At 48.9% G+C, this 11961-nt stretch overlaps 1 protein-coding gene across 1 annotated transcript; it reads left to right on the top strand.

Annotated features, from left to right (window-relative positions):
* The first annotated feature begins 1631 nt into the window (after nucleotides 1–1631).
* THNSL2 (threonine synthase like 2) lies at nucleotides 1632–10182 on the top strand. Its single transcript, XM_021535651.4, has 8 exons — nucleotides 1632–2579; nucleotides 3231–3425; nucleotides 3677–3829; nucleotides 4508–4738; nucleotides 5588–5736; nucleotides 8381–8506; nucleotides 9424–9563; nucleotides 9682–10182. The coding sequence occupies exons 1-8, from the start codon at nucleotides 2357–2359 to the stop codon at nucleotides 9914–9916; spliced, it is 1452 nt and encodes a 483-aa protein (XP_021391326.3). The 5' UTR covers nucleotides 1632–2356; the 3' UTR covers nucleotides 9917–10182.
* The last annotated feature ends 1779 nt before the right edge of the window (nucleotides 10183–11961 follow it).

Below are 11961 nucleotides of genomic sequence, written 5' to 3'. Positions count from 1 at the left end.
TTTTATTTCTAACATTTCACTGTTTTGTCCAGAAATACTACTTGCAGTTTTTTGTGTCAGTTACCACTGGAACATATTGAGAAGCTGACACTGTTTTGGAGATATCAGCCACTCCCCTCAATATCTAAGTAAATAATCACTGGGAGCTTCCAGGGACTCCAGAGATGGTGATGGGGAGGTTTCACCATCGATTTAGGACCAATCCCTGAAGAACAAGGTCCAGCCTTGCTGTTTTATCCAGAACCATCTGAAAAGACCTGGATCTACATCTGGAATGGGGACAGACCTCCATTACAGGGTGAGTACCCTGCTGCATGCCAGTGTGCCAAGAGGATGTGGTGACTACAGGTACAGGGAGGACTGTGGGGCCACAGCAGGTTTGGGTGGCTCAGGCTTCATCTTTGCAATGTCATGAGTAATACTGAGCACAGAGATAGTGGGCAGATGCAGGCTGGTTGGTGATATAATTTATATAATTATAGATAAGTTGTTCCCTTCCTAGCTGATTTCCTAGAGGTGTGCTCTGCTCTGGCCCACTGTTTTGGCTCAGATATATTATTAAAATGCTTGTTTGCTTCCTGCTCTGCTACAGCTGCCCTGTTCAACCTTGAGCAATGCAATCAAAAGCAGCTCTGTCCAGAACCTGAAATTTACCTACTGCCCCTACCTAAAGAGCCTGCAGAAAGAGTATTTTAGGATGTTGGGTGCAGAAAAGTCTTTTTCCACACCACTGCCCAGGGCAGTGACTGGACCACTGTCTATCAGAGATTTTTCTCATTGCTCCAGTTAGAACCGTAAGAATAAAGAGAGAGAGGCAATGTATTTACTGTCAGACTCTAGTGCTTTGGTGGGTGGTATGTGCCTTACTGCAGATGTGGGTTCCATGGCTTACAGCAAGCTGTTATCAGCCATCCTTTGTACCTCTGCTCCTGCCTGCCTGCCTGAAGTCCTTTTGCTTTCTCCAGCACTGAGCCGCGTCCTGGGTTTGTGCAGCCACCGGTCCTGTGCTAACCTTGCCCTTCAAAAAAATGGTGATTATATTAAAATAAAAAGCAGCAAAGGGATGCACAGCCCTTCCCTGCAAAGAAGTGGATTGTTTTTGCACAGCCCCTTCCATGTCTCCTCTCTCCCCTGTGCCTCAGTTTCCCCGTTGATGTGACAGGGCTGTTGGGAGGCTGAGCAGAGCTGAGTTCCAGACTGATTGTGCGTGCAAGCGACTTCTGGGGTTTCCTGACCCAGACTCTTCCTTAAGCAGCTTCAATCTCAAATTTCAATCCAAACTCACAGTTTAATCAGGTCTCTCCATGTTTCCCCATTGGAAGTCGGAATGTCTCCAGGGTTATACATGAGACCACAAGGTCTCCATGCCCTGTGCCTGATCACTCTCAGGCTAAAAGCTGTCTCCTAATATTTAACCAGATTTCCCCGTAGCTGCAGCTCGCACCTGCTGCCCCTTGTCCCGACTCCTGGCAGAGAAGCAGCTGAGCTCCGTCTCTCCCGCATATTCCCATTCCCAGGCTGCGAGGACAAGTGTTCCGTGAGCACAAGCGCAGAGGGGCCGGGCTGGAGGCGGCGCAGCGGCTTCTCTGGGCACTGCCGAGCCGAGCCGAGCCGAGCCGCGCTGAGGGGGCGGCGGCGCTGAAGGGCTGCAGTATTGAAGGGGCTGCACTATTGAGGGGGCTGCGTTATTGAGGGGGCTGCAGTATTGAGGGGGCTGCAGTATTGAGGGGGCTGCAGTATTGAGGGGCTGCAGTATTGAGGGGGCTGCATTATTGAGGGGCTGCAGTATTGAGGGGCTGCACTATTGAGGGGCTGCAGCGCTGCCCAAGCGCCTGAGGCGGGCTCAGCCGCGGGGTCAGGCAGCAGCGGCGGGATTTGCGCCACTCCGGAGGATTTAGCTCAGCCCTTCCTACGCTGCGTCAAATCCTGTCCTTGGTTTAACCCCTTTGAACTAAATCAGCCTGCTCCTCTGAAAACGTAGCGATTTCTTTTTGTTTGTTTGTTTGTTTTTTAATTTAAAGCTCCGGCTTTTGCAAACAGCCCGCAAAGGTTCGTGAGGTGCTTCTGCAGCGACTCTGCGCCGTCAGGGCTTTTCCTGGCGGGAAGTGTCTCCCCGGGCAGGGTGGAGGGAAAGCGGGACAAGGAGGCTCCAAGCTTGGCAAAATCCCAGGCAGCCTTTCCACCCTCCTGCAAAATGCCGAGTGTCCTGCGCTGAGCCTGGCTGCTCCAGCTTCTTGTGGAGGAGGTGTTTGTTCCCTGGGGAGCGCTGTCTGCCCACGGGGGAAGTTCTGGAGTTGTTCCTGCTGCGGGGGTGCTTTGGGGTGCTGGCAGTGATCGCGGTGCCTCCCCGGCAGCCATGGAGTATGTCAGCACACGGGGAGGCACGAGGGCCGTGGACTTTGAGGGAGCCCTTTTCTCTGGCTATGCACCCGATGGGGGGCTCTTCATGCCCCAGCGCATCCCCTCGCTGGACAGGGACACCCTGCAAAGGTGGAGCAGCCTGTCCTACCCTGAGCTGGTCAAGGAGCTGTGCTCCCTCTTCGTCCCGGCCACGCTGGTCCCACGGAACGCGCTCAATGGTGAGCTGAGCGGGGAGCTGCTCGTGGGGATGTGAACGAGGTTTTGGGGGTCTGGATGCATCTGCCTGCCTGTTCCCCATCCATGCCCCCAAGAGAAGGAGCCTGCTGCACATTGCCTGCTCCTTTCTGTAGCCTGCTCTCCTCCGTCACCTTGCTGGCACAAGTGGAAAAGATGTCCCCTGTGTAAAAATAGAGGTTTTGGTGACAGCAACAAGCTGATGTTGTGGCCCTGCTCACTGTGGGGCTCCCTCCAGGGGTTTCTGCTGCTTCACACTTGCCTTGAGATGTGTTTTTTGTTTTTAACACTTAAGAGCTATCTTTTCCACCAGAGGGCAGCTGCAACCTCTATTCGATGGCATGTTGGTATAAAACTTGGGCTTCCGGTATTTTATGTTTTAATATAGTTTTGCTGATTGTGCGGCATGTCCCCTGGGATTACTTAGCACAGAGTTATCAAATACCATGAAGCTGGGCTGGTTCATTCCTAATAACCACAAATAACTTGTTTGGTATCTGTCACTGCACCAGCAATTGAGAGCCTTTGCTTGTGCAGAAAGGTACCCAGGAGCACAAGGAGCAAAGATGCAAGAAGCCATGGGTCAGGAAAACACTCCTTTAATTTAACAGGCCATTTAACTGTTTTCCCTCTAGAGCTGATCGACAGGGCCTTCAGCAGATTTAGGCACAAGAATGTCGTGCATCTGTCCAGGCTGAAAGATGGGCTGAACGTTTTGGAGCTCTGGCATGGTGTTACATATACATTTAAGGACCTGTCATTGTCCTGCACAGGACAGTTTTTACAGTATTTCTTGGAGAAAAAGCAGAAGCATGTCAATATTCTGGTGGGTGAGTATGACTCCTTGGAGGAAAGGTTCTTGGGCAGATCTTTATCTGGAGAGCCATCATCCTACAGCCCTCCCTAAAGATGCCCCAGGAGGATGGTATTGCCTTATAATATCCAGGCAATACCAAGGTGGCTGCTCTGGCCAAAAACATCTTATGGAGCATCTCTGCATCTTTTTCTTAAAGAGCAGTGATGCAGGGTAGATTGACACAGCAATTTTTTGCTTTTTTGGTGCTTCCTCGCTTTGAAACAGGGACTTCAGGGGACACAGGGAGCTCGGCCATCGAGAGCGTGAGAGGACAGAAGAATGTGGACATCTTTGTTCTGCTGCCCAAAGGGTTCTGCACCCAGATACAGGAACTACAGATGACCACTGTCATTGAAGACAACATCCATGTCTTTACTGGTTGGCACTGTTGTTTGGACTGTCCAGTTTATGACTCTGCTGTGTCAAAACCTTGACCCTAAAAGTCTTAGGGGGCTGCTCAGTGGGGTTTGCAGCTTTAGCAGCTGCAGCCAGCTGGGTTGTTGCTATCACCATGCCCAGACATCTGGCTAACAGGAGACAACATCCCCAGGTTGACAACCAAGCAGTGGTTGGTCCAAGCCTCCATGCAGGTGGTTGGTGTTTGGCTGAACTAAATTCAGCACTGTTTTTTGTCACTAAAAGGATTTGGAGACACCCCTTCCCTCTGTCCTCTTGCCTTCATGGGTGATCCACCTCCTATCACCATGCCATCCCTGTGGATTGGCATCACCACTGGGTGCTTGAGCTGCTTGAGTTCCCATGAATTCCTCTGCTCAGCCTGGTCTCACCTTGGCATCTCACAAGGGGATGCAGCATTTGCCTTCCTGGCGAGTTTATATTTGGTAGAAGCAAGAGCCCAGAGTGCTGTGTCAGAAGCCACCTGACATCCACAGAGTGCCACTCAGGCCCTGGTTCACACAGCCCCCAGGGCAGATGGGCAACTCCTGGCCACAGCAAACCCCAGGGCTTGAGACCAACCCTATTTCTGAGCAGAAACACCTCGTGCCTGATGCACTGCTGCTGGCAGATCTAATCTTTCCTTTCTCCTTTTGACAGCTCATGGGAACAGCGATGAAATTGATGAGCCGATTAAGGAACTGTTTGCTGATGTCGATTTTGCTGGAAAATACAACCTGATGAGCTTGAATTCTGTCAATTGGTCCAGGATTATGGTGCAGATTGCCCACTACTTCTATGCTTACTTTCAGTGCACCCCATCCCTGGATACCAGCCAGCTGCCAATGGTGGAAATTGTTGTGCCAACGGGAGGAGGAGGAAATATCACGGGTAAAGGGAAAAAGAGATGGGTTAGATAAGAGAGAGAGAATGCTCTGATCTATGGACCAAAAGCACTTTACAGATACTGGGTACTGCTGTTTATTAAAACACCCACTCTCTGGTAGGATTTCTTCAGAACCACTTATATTTTATTACTCATGTATGGTTATTACTCAATTTAGGTGTCACTGATGATTTGCAAGGTGCAGAAAAACCAAAACCACCCTTTGATGATGACTTTAACTATCTTGAGGATGGGCACATTAGGAGAGGACAGAATGTGTTTGATGCAGAAAAGAGGGAAAATGCTGTGGCTCTGATTTCTTAAGTGAGACATTAACAGAGGTGTGGAGTCCTGCCTGGTCCTCACTGGTTTGCATGGTAATACATGGTCAGGAGAACCACTCTTAATTGCATAATCTGGCCTTCTAAATGAGAGTCCTTGATTGCCTCAGTCCCAAAATAGGTGTAGAACTCCCTTATGAAAGCAATAAAGGATTTTTTAATATTCACTCCTCTTCCAGGCTGCCATCTGAGAGGAAAAAGCCCAAAATCTTCAACTCACCTGTTTGCCTGTCAGCTGCCTGAACTCTCTGTCCCCTGCCTATCCACCAGCAAAAGTGGAGATGAGCAAGGGTCTATGTACAATGGCAGGTGGAGCATTGCATCCCTGGATTTTATAATCTATGCTCTACCAAACGACTGAAGTCAGATATCTCAGAGTCCACTAGGGGATAACATTTGTGTCTGCTTCTGAACTAGATGCTCAATCAATTTGTACAATGACTTCTTTGCTAAGTCTCTGTCAAATGTTTCTTCATCAAGCACTTATACATTTTTTTCACTTCTTTTCCCTAGCTGGCTGTATTGCCCAGAAAATGGGTCTCCCAGTTCGACTTGTTACTGTGGTGAACAGCAATGACATCATTCACAGGACTATTCAACATGGAGATTTCTCAGTGGCAGAGAGTGTGAAGGCTACGTTAGCATCAGCCATGGATATTCAGGTATGTAGTGAGCTGGCCAAAATGCAAAAATAGAAGATATTGCTGGGACTTTTTTTGATCTTGTACTCTGTTCTACCTGTAAAAATCTGCCACTAAATGATGCATTAGGAGGTGTGACTCATATTGACCATTTATCATATAGACTGCTGAGATGAGATAGATCAAACTCCTCCCTCACTTTTCAGGGTTTGACTTTCTGATCTTTGTTGTTGGGTGCTGGGTTTCTGGGGTTCATTCTGTGGAAGCTTAGCAAGACAGGGACATTTCCACAGCATGTGACAACTAGAGAATAAAAATGCCATCATGTCACAAAGGGTTTTGTTGATGCTTCTGAAAAGCTCCACAAAGAGCAAGAGGAAAGACTAGGAAGGAGGTAGAGAAGTACAGAAGAAATGCCTTGTTCATGGCTGCCTGCAGCTTGCTCAGAGCAAAACAAGTCCCAGCAGGCAGGGAAAGGCCATGGAAAGAAAAGTCATGGAGGTACAGAAACCAAACACCTGGAAGCACGTATCTCCCCTTTCATTCCCATCCTGGGATCCCCAGGGATTAGATCTGCTTCCAAACAAGTGATCTAAGTGGGAAACCCTTGGTGTTGTATCTCTATGGCCTTAAGCTATCTGGATTTTCCAAAAGCTGTTCAAGCACACTGGGAGGACCTGGGAGTCTGGAGGGACTGCCATGCTTTGCCGTCACTAAGTCCCTATGCCCCTATTATCAGGCTGTGCTCTGCAGCTTGGCGTTCCTCCTGAGCCAGGAACCTGTGGGGCTTCTCAGAGCTCCGAGGGTAACCGGGCTTGTCTCTCAGCCCATCTCCCTTCAGTAGCACTGGTCAGCAAGTGCCAGACTTTGGGATCTTGGGGGCAGAATCAGGTGAGGAGATTTCCTGAGATTCCTGAGAAGCTGGTTGAGTGAATCCCTCTTCGCATTCCTCTCCATGGCTGCATGGGGTGTCATTGTTTAGCTCACATCTGAAACATCCATGCAAATATTTCTGTAGCTAAAGAAAACATTTGTTCTGGAGCGGAATTCAGGAGGTCTCTGGCTGGGACTTGTTTAAAGGAGGTTCAACCTTCAGGTCAGGTGGGATTGCTCAGGGCTTCATCCATTTGGGTGTTGGAAGCCTTCAAAGATGGAGAGTGCACAGCCTCTTTAGGTTGCTGCTTCTGCAGACTAAAATAAGGCATAGAAAACTTTCCTGTTAGATGCTGTCTGAAGAGTTGAAGGTGAAGCAGAAAGTCTGGTGTGGATGAGCCTTGCAAGGAGCAATCCCAGGACAATCCCAGCAAAAGCTGTGTCTTTGCAGCCAGGCAGGGGCTGTTCTTTGTCCCTGAGGTCAGGAAGAACCACTGAGCTCATATCCACACTCCAAAACGTTGTCCCCTCCATGACCTGGACCCCAACCTTCTCCTGGAAAGCTCTGATGGTGTGGGACAGAAGCAAAAGCCTTACTTAGATGGTGAGGTTGGTACTTGCACCAGTCCCTGGCCCACTTCAACGTACTGGTGTCAACATAGTGTTCTGTAATGGAAACCACAAGGCTGGTGGGAATGGAGGGTGAAGGGGAAATGTGGGAAGAATGTGGGAACAGCAGAAAGAAGGACAGGAAAAAGGGTGTCAGAAGCACAGTGTTGGAGGCACCTCCAGGAGCAGGTCATGGAAGTCCAGGCATGCTGACCTGTATCTTCTTGGGACAGCCTAAGACAGGGGACAGCCTAGAGCAAGGGGCAGGCTACACCCAGACTAGGCTGAAGATTAGAGGCTGGAGGCTCTGAGAGATGATGGTGGGAAGATGAAGAACAGAAGTGAGCTCATAAGACACCCAGATAAGGACACAAAAGGCTGAGTAAGTCCTGATGATTTAACAAGGTAGGACACGATGGAGTGACAAAAGGTCACAGGCACTGTCAGCTGCTAAAAGTTATGAAGAGTTTATCCAAACCCAGCACTTGAGCCCAGGGGGTGAGATGAGGACTCTGTAAATTGATGCCCTTGTCCTATCTGTCCCTACAAGGTATCTCAGCCAAAACCCCTGGATGAATATTTCTTGGTACTTGTAAATGTGCAGGAATGAAGCAGGGCAGTGAAATAGGTTTGGGACCCTCCTGTATGGTCTTGCACAGAGTTCTGCTGCAGTGTTGCAATGCTGATTGCTACACAGCCATATAGGCTAGTGGGCCCTATATGTACCCTATAAATTCATGGAGATTATCAGCCAGCCCTGCAGGGAGCTGGGTGTCTCATTAAGTCACGCAGGAGCTGGGTGACTCACAGCAGCATCTGCAACACTGAGTAAACAGCTGGATATTTCTGGTTCTCTAATACACAATGTGTTATTAGCCTGGGCTCCTCACAGTGATGGTACAGATGTGGTCAAGCTGTTGATTCATCAGCCATCCCTTCATTTTCTGTTTTAATCTGATGGTCACTGTCAGACTGCTCTGACAGGTCAGAGGTTCAAAAGACATTGTGTTCCCAAAGACTTGTCTTGGGATGTAGGCAAGCAAAGGGAAGACAAAAAGCCCACCCTAGCTTCCACCAAGAAAAACACAGTGGTAGGACCTCAGCACTAATGTGACATTAGAGAATCCACAAGGATGCTTCACCCCCTGTTTGAATTTCCTCACCTCTTGCCTTGTTATCCCAGGAGCCTTACAACGTGGAGAGGATCCTCTGGCTGCTCTCAGGCTCTGACAGCCACCTGATAAAAACTCTGATGGAGCAATTCAACATCTCAAAAAGGCTGAAGCTGCCAAAGGATTTGCACAGAAAGGTCAGTTCCTCATCCATACAACACTGTGCCTCTGTGTGTGTGTGTGTAAAATTATTGCTATCAGGTATTTCCAATTCATTTTCAGAATAAAAAAAAAATCATAGTGGAGAGTATGGAACCAAAAATTTAAGCATGACTCCAGAACAGTTTTCTATCAATATGTGTGCATGGAGATACTAAAAAACCCTTTTTTTTTTTTTTTTAAGAATCTCTCTCTTTGCAAAAGTAACTTAAAAATTACCTGCAGTTATTGAGGTAGCAATATGAAATTGGCCTATCCTTGGCCATGTACTGAGGTATCATACAGAGGATGCTGGTACAAATAGGGTGTTTGGGAGTGGGTCTGCTGAATTAATTGCAATTCAGCCTTGCTGTTACAGCACAGGGGAGCAGAAACATAAAGCAGAGAGAGATACAAGAGAAAACCAAACATTTGAGTTGTGAGAGGGCCAGGTACAAAATCCTGTCTTTTCCTGTCCAATTTGCGATGTGTTCTCCCTCAGAGAGCAGCCTTTGCTCAGTGCCCACTCCTGCTTGTGCTGCAGAAAGATAAATACTAAACAATGTTATTATTAAAAGCAAGAGGAGCTGTTACACTGAGGTGCACAAGTCCTCAGAAACTCCCTCAGAGTATGGAAATAGCAGCGCAGAGATGAGGAGCCGAGTCCTGGCTCCTGCCCACCCACACTCACAGCACCTGTGGATGGAAACCCCTTGCCCACTCTCCATCCCTGTGGTTTATTCCAGCAGTGCCTCATCCCCAAGCTGCATCAGCAACCCCTTTTCTTTCAGTCTCTGGGTGAACCCATCCTCCAGCCTCTCTATTTCCACATGCTTTGCTGAGTGCCTGTGGCACAAAGCCAGCTGGGAGCACCTTGGGTGGTGAGGCCTGTGCAAACCTCCCTGTTTCCCCACAGCTGTCAGAGACCCTGGGATCGTGCTCATCCTCTGACCAGGACATTGTGGGAGCCATGCAGCGCTGCTGGGAGGAGAACCAGTACCTGCTGTGCCCCCACTCTGCCGTGGCTGCTCACTACCACTACTCACAGCCACACAGGTAGGGAGAGCCATGGTCAGGAGCATTAGGGACTGGACCATGACTGTCCCCTTGCTCCTGCAGCATCTCCAGTCCCCAGCTTGCTTACACCATAAGGTTTCTTTGCTTGTCTTTCCAGCATCCCCCGGTGTTGCCTGGCTCCAGCCTCTGCAGCCAAATTTCAGGATGCCCTTCTCCAAGCTGGCCTGGTTCCCCAGATCCCCCCTGAAATCACTGCTCTGACAGCAATGGAGACCAGGTCCACTCCCCTAGAGCGGGGACAGGACTGGGCACAGGTGCTCCGGGGCCAGATTGAAGCTGTGGCACAGCAGTGGGAGGCACAGACGGGTCAGTCGGCACCCCAGGGCAGGTAGTCACACAACTGACTACTGGGCACAGCTGGACAATACCTCCCAGGGCTCATTCTCCACTCCCAGAAAAGCCCTGTCTTATGCTGGGAGTCTCCATGCAATGATTTATTGTCAAGAATTCACTTCCCCGTGTAATTGGACTATCTCATAACATTTTCAGTAAAGAGTTCAATTATATGGACAATTTCATAATATTTTCGGTGAAGAGCACTGCAATTGTGTCCCTCTTTCCTAATAAATCAGAAAAACTGATTAAAACTCTGAGTAAACTTGGCTGTTCCATCATTACTGGCTGTTCCAGAAAACTGTCATAGCACTACCCACAGCTGCCTGCTTCTTGAGCATTATCCAGTGATTTTGGCTCTGTGCTGGGATGTTCAGCCCAGCAATGCAAATAGCACCCAAGATGCTCAATAGGAAACACATAAAAGAGTGGTGTGGATCTGCTCTACCTATCCCTGTAATTTAAGCAGTGCTGGGGATTGATCCCAGGCATTGAAACTTACTCTGTGATGGTGTTAAATTGCAGATTTCCAGTTAAAAATTTAGCAGTTTTCTCTGGATAAGTTTATCTTAAAGAGCTGCTTTCCAGTGCTGTATCTCACAGCTTTTGGGTCCTAGTCCTGCTTAAGACTCTTCCCAGGCAACTTCCACCGTAGCAAGTAGGAAATGGGAAATTCCCTTTATCTTCTGCCTGAAACTTCAGGTCTTTCAATACCACGTTCTCATCATATACATATAAATACATAAATACCTTGTGTGGGAGCTGCCTCCACAAGTCATGCATCTGGCAGGAATCTCTTGTGCCTAAAAAAGGGGGAAGAAAAATAGAAATAATTATACCAGGGGGGAAAAATCCCCCTTTGCCATCAAAAAAATTCCCCCTTTGACATCAAAGGAAGTCCTGTAATGGGAGGATTAATTTGAAGGTTTAGTGGCATTTAACAGGCTAAAAGTAAATTCTGTGAAGTGATTCAGCTTGGGATGTTGCAGAATGTGCGGGAAGAGTGGGAAGCTTGGCCTGGGCTGCAAGCTGCCTTGCTGGCACCCAAGCAGCCTTTTCCTTGGCTCCCTCTGGCACAGCTGGCTCTGTGCCACCTCCTTCCATCCCACCGAAACCCTGCAGGAGAGGAGGGACCTGTGCCTCCTCCAGGGTGGGGGCTGAGGCTGCCCCATCCCAATTAACGGGGATGAGGGAAACAGCTTAGCTGAGAATGATATAAAAACCACAGCACTTGGATGTTTTTGATGCTAACAGCTCTACTTGCATAGATTGAGCAGCTGAGAGGTGGGGTCCAGGAATGATGTTTCATGAGACCATCATTTGCCCTTGAAGAACCAAACCAGCAAAATACCTCTTATTTAAGCAGCACCTTCATCCTCACAAATAACCCTTCCCCAAAGCATGGCTTTGCACTGGGGGTGGTGCAGGATGCCTCTGGGGGTGGCAATAAGAAACTTCTTGATCCCTTTTGACCCCCCCCTTCCCCTTTCATTGATGCAGATGTTATGCTCATTGGACCCTACTACCCTTAACAGCTGCCTCCCCAAATCTTGCTGTTCTCAGCCAGGCCCAGTTGCAATTTAGCCCTTAATCATATCTCAAGACACCCTGTGAGAGGGGAGAGGCCCTAAATTGCACCCAGTTCTGCACCCAAGTGACAGGTTGCAAACCTGGCTGGCAAGACCCCAACCCCTCACTGGGGAGCACTGTGAAGGAGGGGTGAATAGGGCTGGATTTGCAGCCTGCCAAAATCCTGGTGTGTTTTGCAAGCAGAAAGCATGACGAATACGTTCCATGTTCTCATCCCCTCAAGCAGTAGGATGAGTAAAGGGTCCAGCCTCATTGCCAGGGTGAAAAGGTGTTTAATTCTCAACCATCCCTGAGGATACCCTTCTGGGGTGAGGATGCTACATATCTCCCCCAGTCCAAATCAGACTTTTTTTAGGGTAGGACACTATGAAACCCTCTCTGAGATCTCTGAAGCAGAAGAACAGCAGGAAAAGCCTGTTCCACACCTGGAGCCAAGGCAGAGGGAGCAAGACAG

This window comes from Lonchura striata, chromosome 4 (assembly GCF_050655825.1).
Source record: "Lonchura striata isolate lonStrDom1 chromosome 4, ASM5065582v1, whole genome shotgun sequence".
Lineage (NCBI taxonomy): Eukaryota > Metazoa > Chordata > Aves > Passeriformes > Estrildidae > Lonchura > Lonchura striata.
Note: the sequence above shows the minus strand (reverse complement) of the source record. Positions and strands in the feature narration are given on the sequence as shown.

Bases quoted from the DNA above. Each gene is read 5' to 3' on its own strand.
- THNSL2 (XM_021535651.4), top strand. From the start codon at position 2,357: ATGGAGTATGTCAGCACACGGGGAGGCACGAGGGCCGTGGACTTTGAG. The intron at 2,580-3,230 runs GTGAGCTGAGCG...TTTTCCCTCTAG, and splicing joins CCCACGGAACGCGCTCAATG to AGCTGATCGACAGGGCCTTC. The intron at 3,426-3,676 runs GTGAGTATGACT...GCTTTGAAACAG, and splicing joins GCATGTCAATATTCTGGTGG to GGACTTCAGGGGACACAGGG.